Source organism: Equus caballus, chromosome 10 (genome assembly GCF_041296265.1).
Source record: "Equus caballus isolate H_3958 breed thoroughbred chromosome 10, TB-T2T, whole genome shotgun sequence".
Classification (NCBI taxonomy): Eukaryota; Metazoa; Chordata; class Mammalia; order Perissodactyla; family Equidae; genus Equus; species Equus caballus.
Window position 1 is genome coordinate 83,401,278 of NC_091693.1, and position 22,194 is coordinate 83,423,471.

At 37.8% G+C, this 22,194-nt stretch overlaps 1 protein-coding gene across 3 annotated transcripts in view; it reads left to right on the forward strand.

The window, feature by feature from the left end:
* The window catches only part of LAMA2 (laminin subunit alpha 2), a 541,014-nt gene that overhangs the window by 495,185 nt on the left and 23,635 nt on the right, over positions 1-22,194 (forward strand). For 2 of the 3 annotated variants that reach the window (XM_014734836.3, XM_070223795.1), the window contains exons 51-55: positions 6,071-6,209; positions 8,284-8,295; positions 11,081-11,201; positions 13,863-14,039; positions 19,431-19,579. In XM_014734836.3, coding sequence (XP_014590322.1) covers positions 6,071-6,209; positions 8,284-8,295; positions 11,081-11,201; positions 13,863-14,039; positions 19,431-19,579 — 598 coding nt within the window. The remainder of the gene's footprint in view (positions 1-6,070; positions 6,210-8,283; positions 8,296-11,080; positions 11,202-13,862; positions 14,040-19,430; positions 19,580-22,194) is intronic. The other variant, XM_070223794.1, reaches the window with a different exon arrangement.

Consider the following 22,194-nt stretch of genomic DNA (forward strand, 5'->3'; position numbering starts at 1 on the left):
GGGAAAAATTGATACAGTCATTTCTTTGGCTTAGATTATAGGCGGTTTGGGTTAGACGTGACTGATTGAAGAGCCAAATGGTCTGTCATTTTCGTTTGAAACTGAGAGCTTAATTTGAAAGCATAAAACTGTCTTATAACTTGTAAAATTATATCCTGTAGTAGGTTTGAAAAGGTTGTGTGCTTTTCTTTTCTTCCTCTTTTCCAAGATGCTTGCTTTGGAATGGCCCACAAGTGGAATTTGTGGAGGTCGTACAGCACAGCTACCACTTCTTTGCTTTTTAAAAATGCCCGAAATTTGTATGTGTGCAAGTATATAATTGGTAAATAATAATGTAGCATTTCTATGGTTCCAGGACACTTAAGAACACTTTTAAAAACATCATTTCGTTTGCTCATATAAGGAGGTATTTTGTTCTGGTGTTAGAGAAAAGGCAAGATACACTCAAACTTACATGTGGTCACAGACGCATATATATATATAAGATCTCACACTCAAGACAGAAATGCAAATCTATTAGGTCCTAATGTGCTAGGATTGATATTTAAGCATAATTTCTCTAATTCTGTGTACTATAGCATTGCCAATATCTGTAAATGAATCTTTGATACTTCTGTTTGTATAATTAGACTGAAGTCATTTTGACCCTGCCGTTGTGACAGTTCATGAAAGTTTAACTTGGCATCACTCTTCATTCCTGCGTTGAATAGTTATTTGCTAAGCACCTTCTAAGTACTATGCAGGAGCTGAATGAAGTCTATGACAAGCCCTTGGCTCCAAGGATCTTGCAGTCTAATGGGAGAGACAGACACATGAATCAGCAGTTAGAGGATAGAAAGCTAATGGCTGTATAGAGATCCGCAGAGCAGGCCAGGAATCCCAGAAGACAGAGACGTTGAAGTCGGGGAGGTCAGCTCCCAGGGGAGTGCGCTGAGGCCCAGCAGGAGTTGAGGAGTTTGCCGGATGAAAAGCACCTTTGGACATTTCAGAGAGCTAAAAGTGGTGTGGAAGCCTGGAGGCCTCAGGGAGCACCATTCGTCATAACACAGACTTTTCCAACTGCTTTCCCTTGGAACATGAGACCCTGGAGAAGCTTCTCAGTTCGGACAAAAACTGGTTTTAAGCTTGTATAAATTGGAGCCCTGCTGTCTACATTGTTCCCACATAAGAGAGGCACCATGCACATTTGCCTGTTAGAGACTGCAGAATAGTTAAAAAGGATGTTTAACTCAGTTTGACCAAATATTTCTCAAACTTCTTTGATCCCCAGAATCCTTCCATTTCTACAATCCTGCATTCTGCTGAACACACTTCAGGAAATGTTTCATTAACTACGAGTAAATCCATAGGCCGACACGAAGAATGCTGGCAGAAAATGATCAGAGGAGGCTAGAAAGATGAGAGAACCAGTTTGTAAAGGGCCTTGAGAGCTAAGCTAATGAGTTTCAACTTTATCCTGAAAACTATGGGGAACTGCTAAGAGTTTTCATCAGGGGTGTGACACCGTCAGATATGTGCTTGAATCAAGTTCTTTAGCAGCAACTTGAAGGGTAGATTGGTGGCAATTTCAGATGCTACTGCAGTCTGCCGTGAATGCGGTGAAGAGTAAGGAGAACGACACCATGAGAATGGGGAGGAAAGAATGAAGCTGAAAGATGTTAAGCATTTTTAAATTGAGGAGCTTTATGATATACTCGGTGTGGAAGCTACGTTCTAAGAAAGGGGGGATGAGGAATGATTCCCTTTTTTTTGCTTAAATAACAAGAATATGTCAGTACCATTTACCAAGCTATTGGATACAAGAAAAAGAATAGATTTTCTAGAAAAGATGCTGAGCTCTAATTTGGACATGTTGTATTAAAGGTACACTTGGTGTCATGAGCAGCCTGGGGAAATTGGGTAATTGACAGGCAATTAGTTAGGTGTTATCTGAAGGTTAGCAGAGCTCCAGGAGCGGGAGGGATAGCTGGGAATCATCAACATGTTGTAAACAGTTGTAACTGAAGAGGGATGACAAAAACCATGCAGCCATATCTAGAATAAGATGATCCAAAGCCCTGAAGCAAACAGCAGTATTGAAGTGGGATAGCAAAGAAAGACCTCACAAAGAGGCCTGTAAAGAAATACTCAGAGAAAGGAGAAATAAGGAAGATAGATTTTCACAAGACCAAACTGGAGGCGGAGTGACCAATTAGGTCCAAGAATAGTCCAGGCAGGAGACGAATGATGGCTTGAAATAAGATTTGCAGTAGGATTTGACACTAGGGAAATGTAAAATCCACAACGTGATACCATTATACAATTATTAGAATGTCTAAAATTAAAATGACTGAACATACCCACGGCTGGCAAGGATATGAAGCAACTAGAACTCTTATACACTGCTGATGAGGATGTAAAATGGAAGACCACGTTGGAAAACAGGTTGGCAGTATCTTAGAAGGTTACGTATACACCTACAAAATGAACCATTCCACTCCTAAGTGTTCACTCAAGACACATGAAAACATATAACTATATGAAGGCTTAAACCACAATGTTCATGTCACCTTTATTTGTGATTCTCAAAAAGCAAAAAACAACTCAACATCCATCAACAGGTGAATGGATATACAAACTGTTGTATATGCACACAATGGAATATTACTTAGCAATAAAAAATGATTATTAATATGGACACAAAATGGATAAATATGAAAATAATTATTCTGAGAAAGAAATTAGACAAAAAGAGTACATTTATGTAAAATCATATAGAAAACACAAACTAACCTCCAGTAAAGAAAGGAGATAGAGGCTACTTATGGATGGAGTTATTTATTGAGAGACAGGAAGCATGACAAAGAGGCATAAGGAAACTTTTGGGGTGATGGATATGCTCATTTTCTTGATTGTAGTGATAGTTTCATGGATGTATACATATCTCAAAATTTGTAAAACTGTACACTTGAAACATGGACAAATTATGCCATGTCAGTTATACTTTGATAAAACTGCTTTGAAAAATAGGACAGATATTAGAGTTCTTTAGGAGATGAAATTAGTAGGGCTTTTGATTGAGTGGATGTGGAATGGTGAGAAGAAAGTCAGGATGACTCACTAATTTAGGAGATTGGGTGGGGGTCATAGTGCCACCAAATAATAAATAACGTAGACTTGGGAGTAAAAGGATAATCTTTTTGATTTGGAATATGTTTAGTTTAAGTACTGAGGAAGCATACAGATGGTGGTGTCTCACTTGCTGAATATGGATTTTTAGGCAAAAATCAGGTGCACGCATATCCGTTTCTGAGTTGTCAACAAGTACATATAAACTTGAGGTTACCCAGGCAGCTAAAACCTGAGAAGTGGCCAAATGAAGGCACATTAAGGACCATCAACATTTCAGAAGTATTCAAAGAAATAGGTCTCGGAGGAAGGAAGCTGAGAATGAGGTTGGAAAGGCAGGAGAAGTTGGAGAGTTTGGCATCATGGAAGCCAAAAGAAGAAACTTCTAGAAGGAAGGAAATGTTAACATCAAATACTGCATTGATATGGATTAAGATAAAGGCCAAAAGGACCCCATTGGGTTTGGATGTAAAGACGTTACTCTGGATTTTAGCCAATTGGAATCCATGGAGTAGTGGGATAGGAATTCCAAGGCTCCAGCAATGTGGGTCATTGTTCCTTATCAGCAACCAGATTCATTGTTTTACATGAATTATTCTCAACTAGCTTGTAAAAGCTCTGTCCCTTGAATTCAAATACTCTCCTGCAGGAGTCATTGCCCTCCTTCTCTGAGAGTCAGTTAGACCCAGAGTCAATAGTGGAAGTGTGCCTTACCCCCAAGTGTGTTGATATGGACACAAAACTGAGAATGATCATTTAGATTTTCAATGGACTGTAAGAGAGAAGAAAAGACTTACCAAAGTGAAAACAAATATCGTTTATAACAATTCAGCACTGGTTAGAAAATACTTGTTAAGACGTTACTCTGTGTCTAGTATTTAATAAAACCCTTATTTCCCTGCTTACCCATAAGTGATGTCTGAACTCATCAACTCTGAAATTTTATGTTAATAGCTATTCTGGAAGGGAAAGAAGTATGGCAAGGAATAAAATCACGTGTTAGCATTTCATAGCAGAACCCATTTCATCGTTATCCTTCAGGAAGTATTGAGTAAAACTCTTCCTTTAAATCGGTAAAAATATGCCATCCTGTGTCTCCGCGGGAGTTAATGCTTGGGCCAGTGAGTTTCAATTCAATTGTGTTTCTGCTCTTTAATCAGTTTTTCTTAGAATAATTTCTAAAAATGCATATATTCACTCGGATAAGGAGAAAAACTACCTCCAGTCACTGGCTTGCCTATGATAGAAGCAGAATCTCATTTTCACAAACACCATGAAAATACATACCAGGTCTGTAGAAAGAGGCTATTCTCATGTTCCAGTCAGCAGCCCCGTATGAAAACTTCTTTGCTGATCTGGATAAAAAGGAATATGTATGAAAAGGTCTTGAAAACAGTTTTATAAATCTTTCTTCTATTTTAGCCATCAGTCTAGTTAAGAAGATATGTGTATGAAATTAATATGTCTATGAAAGTAATTAAATTTTTAAATCTTAACTTGCTAAATTTTTTGAATAGGACAATCATATTTTAGCTGTTTTTTGTTGTTTGCTTATTTTTACAAAAGTCCGTTTTGAGGATTTGAGGATTTAAGGATTTGAGGTGTTAAATTTTGGTCATTTTTTATAAGGCAATTGTGTTTGATTTTACTGAAGACACTTCCTTTTGGAACAAAAGGGCTACTGATTACAATGAAATTTTGGAGTGTAATAGTTCTTTGTTTTCCAGAGAACACTATTCTAAAAGATGATGAGTTGAGGGAAAATAATAATGTTCCATGGTCAAATAAATTCAGAAAATACTTCTTTCTCTGTGTCCCTCTGTTGGAGCGTTACATTGCATATCAGCGTGTTGAAAGATGTGGGCAGCCAAAAAATTAAGATGTATGTTTAATTTTGCTTAACCTAGTGTTTGTCATATTTATTTGAACCAGGAACATCCAAGAAACTAGTATTGCAAAGAATAAACATTTAGAAGTGCCCAAGCCATTGGTTCAAATGGTTGTTTGCAGACCCTTGCTAATTCAGATCTTATGTTAGGCAAAGATTTAGAGACCATATCTATCATGTTAATGAAGCGATGCCTCAATATGCATCAAGGATCCAAAATATATGAAGCAGTTAAGGGCTGGGCCTAAGCAAACATTACAGTGAGAAAGCACATAATTCAGAAAGAGCCTAGCTTGACTCTTAAGAATGACGGGGAAAATCAATGAGATAAGGGATTCCCACCTGCTTTCTGAACAGAGCAGTTTAAATGGAGAAGTGCCTCTCTTCTTTCCTTTTTCCTTTCTATTTCTGAATTCTTATCCTCATTGTATAAAATATATTTTTTAGAGACTTGAGAGAAAAGCAATAAGGCATGAAGACTGAACCTTTCTCACAACACTCAGCATCCCTGTCTAAAATGTAATTTCCAGTGGATGTAATCATCATTGCCATCATGTTGCAGAACCACACATTCCCACGTCTCCCCTTCATGCACAGCCATCTCGTTTGCATCACTTTAAGGATGACCTGAAACCCGGGCACTTCTGTAGATGCTGACATTTACAGAAGGAGCCACAGACTCAGTATATTTCTAATTGATAATCTAATTGCTAATTAGATATTTATCTTAGCATTAGTTAGTTATTTTATTTTATAACTACTTATCTATATTACAGAAAACTACATCAAATGGTTCTTTGATGTCCAGATGAATTTCTCGCTTGTCTTGATTGGTTTGCCTTCACTGATGTTCAGTCTATTATTTTCATGCTCTTTGTGGATAGTTTTTTATACATAAATGTGTTTTATTGGTGTTGTCTCTGCAATTATTAAATAGTTGTATATTGTACAAGTGCTTGAGAAAGTCAGTATTAATTTGAGAATTAAAGTAAATTTATCTTGAAGTAACAGTGATGACATACATGTGGTTGGTATTCCTCAAATAAAATGTTAAACTTTCTCTCTCCTTGACAGCCAATATATCCATTGTAGACATAGATACCAACCAGGAGGAGAACATGGCAACTGCATCCTCTGGCAACAACTTTGGTCTTGACTTGAAAGCAGACGACAAAATATATTTTGGTGGTCTGCCAACACTGAGAAACTTGAGGTAATTTCGTGTGTATTTAGAGCTAAGGATTAAGTTTTAATTAAATAGCCACTATGCTCACTAGAGTTCTGAAATGTAATTACAACAGGAATGCCATATAACCTTTAGCAGCAAAAAGGCCAATCAAAGAAAATCATGTTGCATGTTAGAACAACACCAGGATTTAGAAACCAAAGGATTAATTTGATATCTTTGTTGACGAGACAGATGAAAATCACTGTTTCCCTTTTGTTCACCCAATGCAAACAATTATAAAAGTAATTAAAGATGGAGACTAGAGTTGAATTTGGATCTTGTAATTGCTGTTCTCCCTGCACATTCGCTGGAGATAATGGCACACTGACATTGCTTAGTGTCTGAAAATTAGTCAGAGTTCCAGGATACTGTGAGTATAACCTATTTTATCGCTAAGCATTAGCATGATAATGGTGTATTGGAGCTTTCCCATATGCCTAATGCTAAAGCTATATTAGTTTTTCTCATACTCATGCCAACATTTTTTTAAATTTCACATATGTTTTTTAGATAGCAAGATGGTGAGATATATTTAGCTCATAGCTTAGTTAGTTCAAAAAATAAATACAAGTAACTTAAAAATGTTAGAAAATATTTCATATGCTATTCAATTAATTTACCGTTGGTTATAAAACATCTTATAAGAAATAAAACTTATAGAGTACTTTGTACGCAATAAATGTTAATTGAATTTAATTAGAATGGGATGAATTGATTTGGTTAAACTGGAAGAGATTTCTATAAATACAGACTACCGTGTTTTCACTTTTTGTTTTGTCTTGTTTAGTTAGTTTGTTAGTTTTTAATGGTTCCAAAATTCCTGTCTAGGTGTTTCTACTCTAAAAAGGCACACTACAATTGGAGAGATCTCAGACTAACTGAAAAGTATGATGGTCAATTATTTCCATGTTTCCCAAACGAGCAGTGGAATTTCAGTCTCGTTTCATGATAGCTAGCCTGCAGACTGAGTATTCTTCTCCCTGTATCTAAACTCATAGACCAGGCAACTGCCTAATGACCAGTCTTTCAAGGGTAGAAGTTGATAAGCTTCATAGTGCAGATAACTGGTTCTGCATTCATCTACATTATAATGTATTTGTGTTGGGAATGTAGATTTAAAGTGTCTGGTCAGAAAAATCATTGCAGATCAAATGCATTTGCATAGTGATGTAGTTATCACTCAAATATCCATTTATTTATTCAACAAGTGTTTGTTGAGCATCTACTCTGTGCCAGGCACCATATAAATACTAGGAACCCAGCCGTGGTTCAAGTCTAAGATTTACTTTGGGAGATCGTTAACTAAATTCTCTATAAGTGAATTAGATACAGCCAAAATAAAGCTATCCAAACTAGCTTTATTTATTCTAGTGATGACTTGGTTTTAATTACCATAAAGTGATTTTTTAGAAATTATCTACAAAGGTATATACGTTAACTTCATTGAGATGGGCTTGTGTGTTAGTCTGCAGACTGCATATCTGAGTCTTTATCACTAAGATGTTTTTACTTTCACAGTACAGCATTTCACAATTGTAATATTTCTAGGAAATGGCACATTATTCCAAAACAATCTTTAGACATATATTTGTGACTACTGAAGGAGCCGTGCATTCATAGTTAGCTCTTATTTTGCCCATAGACAGGATCTTAGTATGATAAAGTTCAAAAGATGTGGTAAACATAAATTATTTTTACTTACACTTACTGTTAAGTTCAAGCTCTTTGAGAAGCGGTATTTATAAGCTACTCAGGAATACAACAGCATAGCAACATTTGTGAATTTTTCCATTCCAAGATTGATGAAAATGTTTAAATTTATATTCCAAAATAAAAATTTTCCAAGAGAATAGTGTGAGAAATGGTCATCTTTCGATTCTGATTTCACTGAGGTCAAGGGCATATGTCTGTTTTCTGTTGTCTGTTTTTTACATTCCTTTCCTTTGAAGATCCCCGTGAGATGCTTTTTAAAAAGATTTATGATTAAATTTATTGTTTTACTAAATGAAAATGCAATTATAAGTAAATTGTGGTTTTTTTTCTCTTCCCTTTGACCTAGTATGAAAGCAAGGTAAAATTTAAATTTATGCATGCCTCCTTCAAGTGCATGGGTTGGGTACATGTGGCTTCCTAGATAAAATAGCAGCACAGAAACAGAGCGACACCTATGCAGCTTATTTCATAGTACATTTCATGAGCAAGTGATGCATTCTGAGATCGTTCTCATGTTGCCCTTTGCTTACAAAGATGCTGCTGCTTACCCATCATCAACTGGGCTGCGATTTGACTTTTTTCACTGGTCGCAATGACGGATTTGCTCTGCTTATTTGTTCAGCTGCCACGCACAGTGCCCCCTGGTGCACATACGCAGCAGCACACACAGGAAGGGCAGCTGGTCAGGTTGATGGGCACAATCTAGTTCTGGCGAACAAAGCAAAGTGGTCTCGTGGGTTGAACCCTGGACTCTGGTCTCTAGCACCATGCTATCTGCTAAATAATCAACCTGTGCTCCCAAATGCTTACCACTGCCTTGTTGCTTTTTGCAAGCCTGCAAATACGCAAATGTTTACACAGCCCTTGCACCTCTTGGCAAAGCTGCTTATTTATTGCCGTGTTCATTTAGAATTAGCTATGGAGCCAGAAAAAAGGAATCTCTGGAGATACCATATTTAAAACAAGTGTTTGTATTAACGGTGAGGAAGTTTGCAGACAGTGCTCCTAGCTTTTCAGCAGCATTTTCACTCCTATTTGCAGAAGAGCATCAGAACGAAAGCTGTGAGCAGCAGGCCTCTGTAAGTGGCTGATCAAACCCCAGAGATGTGCAGGGCTGGCACACTCTGGCTAGAGCTACAGCCTGGTGTTTTGGTATTTCAGAGCCTAACTGTGCCATATTTCTGGAAAAGAGTTAATTAAGCTAAACCGATGCAAAAAATTTTTAAAGCAAAGGCTAAACTTTTAATACCAGAAACTAGAATATATAGAAATGAAAGAGTAAAAAAATTAATCCAACTTGTTTTACAACGATACGGTTATGACACCAGTTGTGCTGTTTGCTGAGACAGCTAAATGGCAAAGCCTGGCTTTCCATGGAAATATATGCTAATAAAATTCTGGAATGACACTGTGTAGCTTTGTAATTTTGCCTTTGAGGCAGACAGGGGAAGCAGGAACCTGTGGTTACCATTAGGGGTCTGATCACCATATGTGATTGCTTATCCCCTATGAGTTTCATACCACTGAGCTTGCTGAATCCTTGTATTTTGAAGGACTTCTTTGTATTTCCATGAAACAATGGACTATATAACTTATCCGAGTGATTTACTTTATTGATAAAACCTTGAAATACTTGTGATAATTCAATCAGTCTTCCTCTAAAGGAAAATATGGAAGCAAATGAACACTGTGAAGGAAATTCACCCCTTCCCTTCGCTTTCTACAACAAGAATAGAAGCAAGATGCTTACCCTCCAGCTGGGCGTGTTCTTCCTAAGAACCAACTGGCTGAACAGAAGGAGACGACCTTGAGAACAAGGGGAAACGATCGATGAAAACAAAGCAGTTGCAGAGAGAGGAAAAAACAAAGCAGAACAAATCCCTGGCATGACGTAAATCACCCGATGCACACTGCCAGGCTCTGATTCGCCTTCCCACCCGTTTGTCCTCACGCCAGGTGTTTTTACTAAGACAAAAAAGGGATGCCTGGCATCATGGGATGATGAGGAGAGAATTAATCATTACCTTAATAAGTATAAAATTTTGGTGTTGATTGGGCAGTTTTTACAGATGCCTACTAACACCAAAAAAGTATTACTTTTACTATCCCTATAGACCTCTGCTGTTTAGTATAGTAGCCCCTAGCAACAGTGGCTATTTAGCTTAAAATTAAATAACAATAAATTTGGTTTCTCAATGGCTACATTTCAAGTACCAATACCCACATGTGGCTAGTAACTACTGATTTGGACAGGGCAGAACAGAGTGTTTCCATGAGCACAGGAAGTTCTATTGGACAGCGCTGGGATAAGCTAATAGTACCAGCATTGACGTCCCGCTGGCTTATGTTTGTGGAGCACTTACTGTGTGCTGGCATATTTATCCCCTTTTAAGCAGTAGTGAGCAAAAAGTAAACGTTCAAGTGTCTTTTGGGTATAGAAGCCATTTTCGACTTTACTGGCAAAATTAAATGTATGTTCTGTGCCTTTGGTTGCTTTCTGTCATTATTGCTCCGTTATAGAGTAAGGACTTTGGGTCAATCTGTGAGTTCAATTTTAAGTATCTCTTTTTAGACTATGTAACCCAAAAGAATGTTTCTCAGGCTTTGCTTAAATTAAAAGCTTTAAAGAGAAATATATTATTAGTTTTCAGGTGTCCCTCCAGCCCAAAAATGTCTCAATGACAGAAATTTTTATTTTTAAAAAAGAAAAGTTTCCAGGTTTTTTTTCCCTAAACTTTGAGCAAGATTTTATCTAACTTTTTCGGTATGTGGTTTGATTATGCTGCCTACACAATTGTCTGCTCTTGGGTAGAACAAAGAAACACGTTGCATTAAGCATTTAATAAGACGTCAGTTAATTCCTCTATTTCAATGCTGTGGGTGAGATTATTTTTTAAAAGGAGAGGAAGAAGACCTACGTAAAAATTCCTTGTGCAGGATGCTGTTAACATCCACTTACTCCAGCCAGTGGATAACGGAAGCATAGGTTGCTGGGTACACGCGTGCATGCAGGCACAGTCTGAAAGACATGTGCCTGCCTGGGTGTCAGTTAGCTCCCTATGGCTTGTGTCCAGTAGTCACAGAGGCTATACCGCCATTATCTTAATGATGTTGCTTTTGTTTTCCATGTAACTTTTCAACAGGCCAGAAGTAAATTTGAAGAAATATTCTGGCTGCCTCAAAGATATTGAAATTTCAAGAACTCCGTATAATATACTCAGTAGCCCTGATTATGTTGGCGTCACCAAAGGATGTTCGCTTGAGGTTGGTTTGTTTTTAACGGCTTCCTAAATACATTCATTTCAGGTTTCACTTACTTAGTTTGGGTGCTCTTATGCGGACCAGTCCCTTGTTAATATATTGAAGCTGCCACTGACCCTAGTCTAAGCTACGTGTAAATGATACAGTACGATTGAATCACTTCTATAAATTACCGTGATCAACTGAAATTAGGAAGTGGTATTATGAAGACTCAAAATTATGAACCAATTTCCCACATGTGCAGCACTTCATACCGTGTATTTTTAATATTAATCTGTCTTCTGGTTCTGTCTTTCTTTCCAACATTACTTTTCCCTTTTCCTCACTTTTGTCATCTATTTTAAATTTATGTCTTGTATATAGCTTTATTAGCAGCCTTAAATCTTTTTTCTGGAATGTGTCAGGAGTTTACACAAATAGCAAGTAACGGTTTATACCGTACTCATTAATGCATAGCATCTTGTCTATAGTTTGGAAGTCAAACCCATTTTTCTTTGAAAATGGCACAGACTGAGAACTGTCCACAAAGACTTGTCTTTGACATGACTGCAAAGGCCCTTGTTATCAGGTATCTTTAGTATCTTTTCTTCATTGCCAAAGCAGCCCAGCAGCCCCCTGATTCCACGTGACTGTTCTGCCCTGACTCTTCAATAGACGCTGACCTGTTGGAGAGAGAAGCCCAGGTCACAGCTCTGCTTTCTTAAAATATCTATAAGCAAGAACCAATAGTCAACAGCAAGTATTAGTAAGAATTTTATGGGCATTCTGAAAGTGATGAGTTTGTTTAAGAAAGAAAAAGTTAACTATATCATCCTTACAAGTTTTTAAGTACCCTGATATGACACAACTACTCATTTTAGCTGCTTCCTCTCACTAAAATTACTTTAAAGCATTACTATAGAATTCAAGGAAATGGAGGGAGAATGAGGAGGAAGAAAAAGTGAATCCACCACTGAGCCATGAGGTTTAAAGCCTGGAAGAGAGCTTCAGAGTCTTCATTGTGCACAGTACCAGCTCCAATTTGAAATTAGCCATAGACGTCCACCCTGAGATGCTTGGGAATCAGGAAAAAGGAAATACATACAGAGCTGAAACTCTAAGGATCCACACTGACTTCTTAAAGAAAGTTTTACTGAGAGTTTTAATCTTACTACGCTGAACTCTCATCCACATGAGGAGGGAAAATCGCCCAGAAAATGAATAGCCTATATGTGTGAAAATGATGATTCTGTAAACGCACTTTTCAGTAACCAGGAATTATTTTGCAACTAAAACATGACACAGAAATTTGATGTGGATATATACTGAAAAGTCTGCAGAGTAGTTTTATCCGAACTCTCTAAAACTCTATGATTTGAAAATTTGAATAGAAAATAAATTATATATTTTGCAATACTTATATCACTTAACTGGGTCTGAAGCACTGTGGAGAAAATATCCCGCATTAAAGAATTCCTTGGTTTCGCTACAGCAAAATCCAGGACTTTTAAAATGAAGCTTTTAAGCTGTCTAAATGCCCAACTACACGGGCTTGCTTAAGTAACTCCTAGCCCATTCATACAATGGAGTGTCCTCCTGCCATTGAAAATGATGAGATCTATGTTTACTGTCAGAGAGCGATCTCCCGCATATGTAGTGAAAAGAAGTTACAAATGAACATGTCTATCATGATTCAATTTAAATAGAGAGGAAGAGAGTGGAAGAGGGCAAGGTTATGACAGATAAAATGAATGCATGCATGAAGGAATAAATGAATTACCAAAAAGCTATATGCCTCTACACAGCTGTGGGATAGAGGTGATTTTTGCCTTCTTCCTTTTGCACTTTGATACTATCTAAAATGTTACCGTTTTAATTTTAATATCATCAAGGACAATGGTTTTCATTTTGAAAAGAAAACTAGACTATAAAAAGTTTGGTTTATTTCTTTTTTAAGATTTAGATTTTATCTGATTTTTAAAAATGCCTCGGGTGGCTAAGTTCACGTGCTGCGCTTCAGCAGCTTGGGGTTCACAGGTTTGGATCCCGGGCACAGACCTAGCACCGCTCATCAAGCCACGTAAAATAGAGGAGGGTTGGCACAGATGTTAGCTCAGCGACAATCTTCCTTAAACAAAAAGAGGAATATTGGCAACAGGTGTTAGTTCAGAGCCACTATCCACACACGCACAAAACAAAATTCCTCTAGAATGTATTTATATATTTGATGGCAATGGACATCTTTACCTTGGGCCCGTCACTGAGGCAGAATGTAGGCAGAGATCATCGTCATACTCAGCTGTAAAACATAATTACTTGATAGAAGGCATTCGAGGCATTAATTAGCGTGTTTGCAAGGGAGATCTAGCAAGATAGATTTAAACCTAAAGAGAATATCTATCAATGATAACCTTCTATATTTTAAATCAAAAGTTCTAGAATAAAAGCAGAGGCTAGAATTTTCATTGTAACCCAAACTGCTCATAAAATTCAAAGTTAGAGCTAGAAACAGCATTTCTTCAGTCGCTCTTAAGTTCTGCATGTAACTGTGGGTATTCCTGTTTTCTAAAGCTACAACACATTTCATGATAACATGGATTGCATTGAGAAGGGTGAGTGACATGGAGAAGTTGATGTAAATTTTCGTTTCTAATGCTTTCTTCTCTTCTTTCCTTTTACCCACAGAACGTTTACACAGTTAGCTTCCCCAGGCCTGGTTTTGTGGAGCTGGCCCCTGTGCCACTTGATGTCGGAACAGAAATAAACCTGTCCTTCAGCACCAGGAATGAGTCTGGTATCATTCTCTTGGGCAGTGGAGGGACACCAGCACCACCTAGGAGAAAGCGAAGACAAACTGGCCAGGTACCATCGCCCTGGCTAATAATGCATCGATGATGCATTGATAATGCATTTTCCTTAATGCTTATGTAAAACAGTTATTTCATAAAGAGACTGGGGAGGCATTTCGGACTTATAAATTGCTCCTGTATTTTTAGGTTTGCATCATTTCTTTCCACTATCATCTTCTTAGGATAATTATTTCCACTAGGACTTTCCCATTGGTCAATTCCAGGTACGCTCCCACTTGGATTTGCACCTATAGTTCATAGGGGTTTAGCATATGCATATATAAAAAGAGAAAACAACATATATTCAAATTATGTTAATCTTCTCTTGTCTCTAAGTCCAGCTCCTTACCAGATCTGTGGATATCCAGCTATGGTCCCTTAAATTTAAATTTAAGTTCTTTCTAGGATTAGTTTCTCAGTTTCCCTAGCCCACGTGATACAGTCTGTTAGAGCCTGACCCACTCTACCCTCTCTGGACACAGGGAAGGCAGAGAATGGACTTGGGATAGGAGAAGGCAAATAGAGTCAAACTAACACAGCTGTGGCCGAGTCCATGCTCAGTCTCACTGGTGGCATTAAAATAAAGCCTATAGAGGGGACTGGCCCTGTGGTCGAGAGTTTAAAGTTCTGCATGCTCTACTTTGGCAGCCCAGGTTTGCAGGTTTGGATCCCAGGTGTGGACCTGCTCCACTCATCAAGCCATGCCATGGAGGCATCGCACATACAAAATGGAGGAAGATTGGCACGGATGTTAGCTCAGGGTGAATCTTCCTCACCAAAAAATTTAATTAATTTAAAAACATAAAGCCTACACAGGATCTGCTTTGTAAGGTTGTGAATTCCAATTTTCATAACCCCTAGACATTTGATTCTGTTAAAAAGCTATCCCTTCATTGTCCGGATGTAGGCACTATAACTTCTTTATTGCCTTGATATTCCTCCAGTAGTTTCAATCATATTTTTAAAAATATAATTTTTTTCCTTTTAATCTAGTTTTTCTCAGTGAAAGTGTTTATAGGAATTACCTCGTCCACTATGGCCAAAGAATGGAATGCTTCACAAATACGTCCTTAAATATGCATGCATCCTTGTAAACCAGGTTGTATTGTTTGTGATTACATGTGTTTCTTAAATCACTTTTAGCATTTAAAATTTAGTAATCAATAGTATGTGGGGCAGCCCCATGGCCTAGTGGTTAGGTTCAGCATGCTCCACACCGGTGGCCTGGATTCACAGGTTCAGATCCTGGACACAGATCTACACCACTAATCAGCCATGCTGTGGCAGCAACCCACATATAAAAGATAGAGGAAGACTGGCACAGATGTTAGGTCAAGGCTAATCTTCCTCAAGTAAAAAAAAATCAAAAAGAAGAAGATTGGCAACAGATGTTAGCTCAGGGCTAATTTTCCTCAGCAGAAAAAAAAGGACAAAGAAAAATAATAATAAAAATAGGTAATTAATCTTATTCTCCCCCCCCAAAAATAAAGACTAAACAAAATTTTAGCAAATAAAATACAAAGATGTATAACCACGAGTAACAAGGGTGGTTTGATATTAGGAAATCTAAAAACATATAATCATCTCAATAGATGCAGAGAAAACATTTGGTAAAATTTAATACCCATTCCTGATTTAAAAAAGTAAACTTTAGTAAACTAAGAAGAGGAAGGTACTTCCTTCCTTAGCCATCTGTAAAAAGACTATAACAAATATTCTTGATAGGCAAACATTATAAACATTTTCTATAAAATCAAGCGTAAGCAAAAGATGAATATTATCACTGTACCAGTCTTAGCCAGTGAAATAAGAAAAAAACAAGTAAGTATAGTATAAGAACAAGTATAAACTTAGGAATAAATGTAACAAAACAAGCATAAGATCTATATGGAGAAAATTATAAAACTTTACTGAAAAATGACAGTAAACTACTTACCAAAAGTATCCTCAATGAATGAGCATAGTCAACATGTTAACAGAGAGAGAGACTTAATGTTAAAAACATCAATTCTCCCCAAAATGATATGTAGATTCAATTTCAATGAAAATACCACCTTATCATTTTGTAAATTCTGACAAGCTAATTCTAAAGTTTATGTGGAAGACCAAAAGCTCAAGAAACTGCTGAAATAGGAGAGTAAGGTGGTGGGCTGTCCTACCCAGTATCAGCACGTTTAAAGCTAGAGTTTTGAATCACAGTAGTGTGGTGTTAATTCACGGACTCTGTGCCAGTGGAACAGAATAGAGAGCCCTGAATATACTCAAGTATAGAGGGAAATGACATTTGCCAACAGGTGGCCCAGCACATCACTAGGAAAAAAGTGGATCTTTGAGTGAATGACTCTGGAGCAACTGGTTGTCCATATGGAAAAAATGAACCAACTTCTACTTCGCACCAAACAGAAAAATAAATTCCCAGTAAATTAAAGTCTTAAATATGAAAAGATAAAACTGTAAAATTTTTAGGAGAAAATATAGGATAACTTTGACCTTGGGGAAAGGAAGGATTTATTGAACAAAACAAGATTATAAGAGCAATTTCATTAAAATTAAAACTTTCTAGACATCAAACAACATAAAAGACAAACTCCAGCCTGGAAACTTACAATACATATAACCTACAAAAAACTAGTAAACAGAATATAAAAATAACTCTTACAAGTCGATAAGAAAAAGACAAACTTACAACTAGAATATACAACTATGTACTGGGGCTTTGGGGAGGAAAAGAAAAGAGAGGACGATTGGCAACAGATTTAGCTCAGAGTGAATATTTCCCAGCAAAAAAGAAAAAGAAAAAGAAAAAAACATATACAACAATGGGCAGGAGACTTAAACAGGCATTTTACAGAAGAGGAAACATCAATGACCCAAAAACATATTTTAAAAATATTCAACCTCATTTGCAATGAGGGAAATGCAATTTCACACCACACTTGACTTTATACCCACTAGATTGGTAAAACATTAAGAAATATGATAATACCACTGTCAGCCAGATGTGGAACGCCGGGAACACTTAATCACTGCCGGTGGAAAGGGTAGATTGTTACAGCCACTTTGGAAAACCACGTGGCGCTATCTTGTAAAGTTGAACATGTGAACACTCTACACCCAGCAATTCCACTCCTAGGTATAGTCCCAAACTCTGCACGTGTGTCCAATGAGACATGTACAAGAATGTTAATAGCAGCATTCTTTATAATAGAAAAACTAGAAACAACCCAAACGTTCATCAGCTGGAGAGCAGATAAACTGTGGCACTGTGCATAATGAGATATTAAGCAGTAGGAAAAAGAAATAAATTATAACTAAACATAATAACATGGATGAATATTAGAAAACTGCATAGAAGTGAAAAAATGCACTACATACTGTATGATACTATTTTTATAGATTTCTAATATAAATAACACTAAACAATGTATTGTTTACAGATATATATGTGAATTTTCAAAAATAATTTCTAAAATGCCCGGGAATGATAAACATAAAATTCACGTCAGTGGTTACCTGAGATGGAGAAGCTGAGGGATGGGATGGGGAAGACGCTCACAGGAGATGCAGTGGGATCGTTTCTTAAATTGGGTGGTGGATTTTCAGAAAGTCATTGAATTGTACAGTTGTGAACATAGCTTCATCATTTAATGCATGTCCCTTATGCTGTGAGGAATATAGAGAATAGTCATAAAAAATATTTTTTGAAGGGGCCGGCCTGGTGGTGCAGCGGTTAAGTTTGCACGTTCACTGGTTTGGATCCCAGGTGCAGACATGGCACCACTTGGCAAGCCATGCTGTGGCAGCCGTCCCATAAAGAAAGTAGAGGAAGATGAGCACGGATGTTAGCTCAGGGCCAGTCTTCCTCAGCAAAAAGAGGAGGATTGACAGCAGATGTTAGCTCAGGGCTAATCTTCCTCAAAAAAAAAATTTTTTTTTTGAAGAGTAGAGGGAGAAAAAGTGTTATCTTACTTCTTGCTGCATATAATAAGCACTGAGTAAATTTAAATATAAATGTTCTCTTCAATCTTTTATCTTTTAATCCTGAAAAATAAAATTTTTTCTCGCTATTACAGACGAGACATCTAGTTATAATAGGAGGACCAAATCAAACACACAGATGTAGGTTTCCGTTAGAGGGTGTTTATTTCCTAGGTCATTGTCAAATAATTAAATGTCATCTACTGACTCCAAATTTCTCCTTATTGGGCTTAAATATATTGACTTGAATCATCAGCTTTCAGGAAAGTTCTTAAAATAGAGCATGTTCTCCTTAAAACATGAGAAATGAGAAAATATTAGGTACAATAGTATAAACTAATCTAGAAATAACATGCTAATATTTCAACATTTAACAATAATGAATATCTAGTTTTTAAAATCTCGTAGTAAATGCTATCTGAAAGAGGAAACAATGTTAAATAAATCATGTCTGTCATATAGTCAACGCTGGTCAAACGGACATATTTTATTTTTCAAAGCAATCAGTTTTGATACCCAGAGGATTATTTGTGATTGTGTTCCGCTAAAAGGATTTGAGTCATCAAATAATCGGCTCAAAAATTTTTAATTGAGTGAGTAGTTAGCAGTTGCCCCTTTAATGGATGGTAGGCGCTGATCCAGATCCTGGAGACATTTTATTTTGGACACAGAGCTGCATAGACAATTTAGTAAAGCATGGGAGACGTTATGATGTTTAAGTGAAACCATCTCCACAGCCTCAGGTGACTGTGGGGGACGAGTGATCATCCCACAAGAAAGGGAGCTCACGAGGCATCAGCTTTGGGGACGAGGACTGCGTTCAAGCTCCCTGGGGTTCACAATCTGATCTCAAAACCATACTGGTTGCTATAGTAACAGTAGCAAGAAGAAAGCGGGCATGTTTGTGGATGAAAAATTGTCTTCTTTCTTTCTAAATGTGGGAGACAAGTTACTCGTTGGTGATAGAAATCTAGTCCACCAGCTCGGAGATCAAATTGAAATCCAAACACACTAAATGCCACGAGGTTGGGAGTCAGCCTGATTTCCAAAAGCTGCACAGTCTATGCAGCTGTGTGTCCAAAACGAAAACTGGTGAGTATAAGGGAGGGGGATTTTATTGACACCCTTTGTTTCCTGATGGGTTTTGTGAGTCAGAGGCTCAATTCAAGCACAGCTGCTACTTTCGGCATCGCAAGTACTGCTGTATTACTACAACCACTTTCCACATCATCTAACAAGCAAAAATGATAAATGATTAAAAACCTCTTTCCGACTGCTTTAAATACTCTGTTTAAGAAAATACTGAGTCTTAACTTCTCAGTTACTATCTCAGAGTGGATGAATCTGCCCGTTCCATCGGGGAGCCTCTAAGGCTCAGTCATAGATGAGAGTCCTCTTTAATCTTCAATAACGTTTGCCGTTGCAGGCCTATTATGCAATATTCCTGAACAGGGGCCGTCTGGAAGTGCATCTCTCCACAGGGACACGAACAATGAGGAAAATTGTCGTCAGACCCGAGCCGAGTCTGTTTCATGATGGGAGAGAACATTCCGTTCACGTGGAGAGAACTAGAGGGTAACAATAGCCCTTACTGTCTGTCATAACTAATCTGAACTCCCTTGCCCGCCTTGGTCTCCGACTGGATCTTTGTGTATATGGACATACGAGGCATGTGAAATATCAAGTAGTTTAATTTCATCTTCTTTACATTTCATACTTCAGGAACCTCATTTGCTTTGGCCCTTAGGCGATCTGTTCTTAACATTTTTATTCTGTGCAGCTCTCCTCTCCACCTTTGGAAAAACCAAACGCACTTTCTGGAGCTATAGATAAGAAAAACGCTCTCCCTCGGTACCTCTCAAATGTTCTCTTCTCAGATAAGGTATGCCCATGGTGAAACACACAGAACGGCTCGGCTGGAGCCAGCAGCCTTTGGCAGCTGCTGTTTCATTCAGCTTCCAAAGCAGTTATGGCAGCTGCTTAGAAACCTGTCACAGATACAGAGCGTGGCAGCCACTGCAGGACCTACTGAGTGTGCCTCATCTGTGTCTGCCTCCAAGGCATGCAGGCTCCCTGCAGAGTGGCTTTGGGAGGGAGTAGAGTGAGAGTGAGAAGGAAGAAAGCTGCAAGGAGGGCGCCTCTCTACAGATCCAGGAGAGCAGCTGATTCCCAGCCCTGAGTCAGGGGATCGGCTACGATAGGGTTCGAGACTGATTTCTTACGTCTTCAGAACACTGCGGTACTTTATACTTACTTTATTGGGAATGTCATCTGTATTTTTTGTCAAAATGCTGTGTGACAACTTAGGGAGGTAATTAGTTTAGAAGGACAATTAGATAAAAAAGAAAACAGAAGCCCAGAGACTTCAGACCTCCAAATCAGCAATCCATTTATTAGACTGAAGACAAAAAAGAACTGGAAATCAAATCTGATGAAACCTTAAAACACAGAGAATACTTTGAAATACAGCAACGGTATGAATATGTAGCAATAGTTCAAGTAAGCAGGCGCTATTCTATAGTTAAAGAATTACGTTTGCTAATTAGCCTATGTTTTTAATGATCCTCTTGTGTGGAGAACAGTTTAGATAAGTAGGAAGAATTTCTTACCTTCTGAGTAAATGGTTAAGCTTTCCTTAGCTCATTTTTCTGTTATGTAGAGCGCTAGGTTGTAGGCTGAATTGACGCTAAGCTTTCTTGCAGAGTGTCTACTAACTGAGATGTTTAGAAGCCATGATTAAAACAGACGAGAGATGGATAGCTGGACATACTAAGAACTTTACTAATCTAATAGCCAGATATTGCGTTCATGGTCTCTGAGAAGGAATGCAAACTGACTTTTCTCGTTCGAATCTTAAGGAATGCTCTAGAATACTAATTTTACATGTCTTCTAGAGTAGATTTCAGGTCTTTTGCCAAACCTGAATCCTTCTCCTTATAGGAGGGACTTTTTAAAATCTTTAAACTTTAAGGAATTTCAATAGGCAAATGCAGCTTTGAGAAATGTAGTTGACTAAGAATCATCCAAAGTATGTTATTTTGCAGAGAAAGGATTCTGATATTCCCAAGTGCATTACAATGTTGTGCTAAGGTGTCCTTTTAACAGGTGTTTCTTCAAGAAGGGCACTTTCGTCTGCCAACTTCACAGCTGTTGGCCATCAATCCAAACTTTATTTGATTAAGCTCAGTATAAAGTACATCACTGGAAACTGGTCATTCAGTTAATTGGCCATATAAACAAACAGGTTTGCCATTCTCTGTTAATTAAAGGATAATATATTGGACATATTAGTGCATAATCACTGAACCCTGTGGCCAGGCAAGAACACGTTTGCTACCATAATGTCTCGTTTAGCACTGTAAGGTCAAAAAATAATCATTACCTATCCTTTAAGCAAGTGCTACAATTAGCTGATTAACCAAAGATTGCTAATGACCCTAAGAACTTCACCCAGAAATGTTTTTTGAACGCTTCATATACCTATTCTATGGCATGCTCTGTGTCAAATACTAGACAAAGATTATGTCTTTTAATCGTTCCAAATGTATGTGAGATCTGTATTACACCTTTCATCACAAATGAGGAAATATTAACTAATTTGCCCAAAATCACATAGCTAGTAAATAACAGAGCCAGAATTTAGACCAGATGTATACGACTTTAACTCCGTCTGTGCTCACCAACATATTTCTTACCCTTTCTTGTAAGGTAATTCCAAATCTTATAATTTGGAAATATTTGCTTTCTCCCAACACCTTTCAGACCATGCATGCCAATTATCATTTCTTTTCCTAAAACCCTGGATAAGATGATAATTTTAATCCCACCTCAGAAGATCATTGAATTTCTATCAAATCGAAGGGCCACCTTTTCCAGATCGCTCTTGCCTTCTCTCTTCCCCTCTACCTCTCTTTACCCCTCCTCCCTCCTTCGCTTTCCTTTTCTGCCTCTTCCTCTGGAAAAGTCTCACTTCAGTAACTTTGGTATCTAATTCCGTGGTGCTCCAGTGCCCCCACCTTCGAGAACTGCTTTGCCCTCTGATCCTTCTCCTGGAGTCCACCTAAGTGGCCAGTAGTTCTCACTGGACAAAACATAAACTCTAAGAGCCTGGAGTAGATGCTTAGTCAAATAGGTTTTCTCCTCTGTGAGAGTTTTCTTCACACAGGTACAGAATTAGACTAAAGACCACA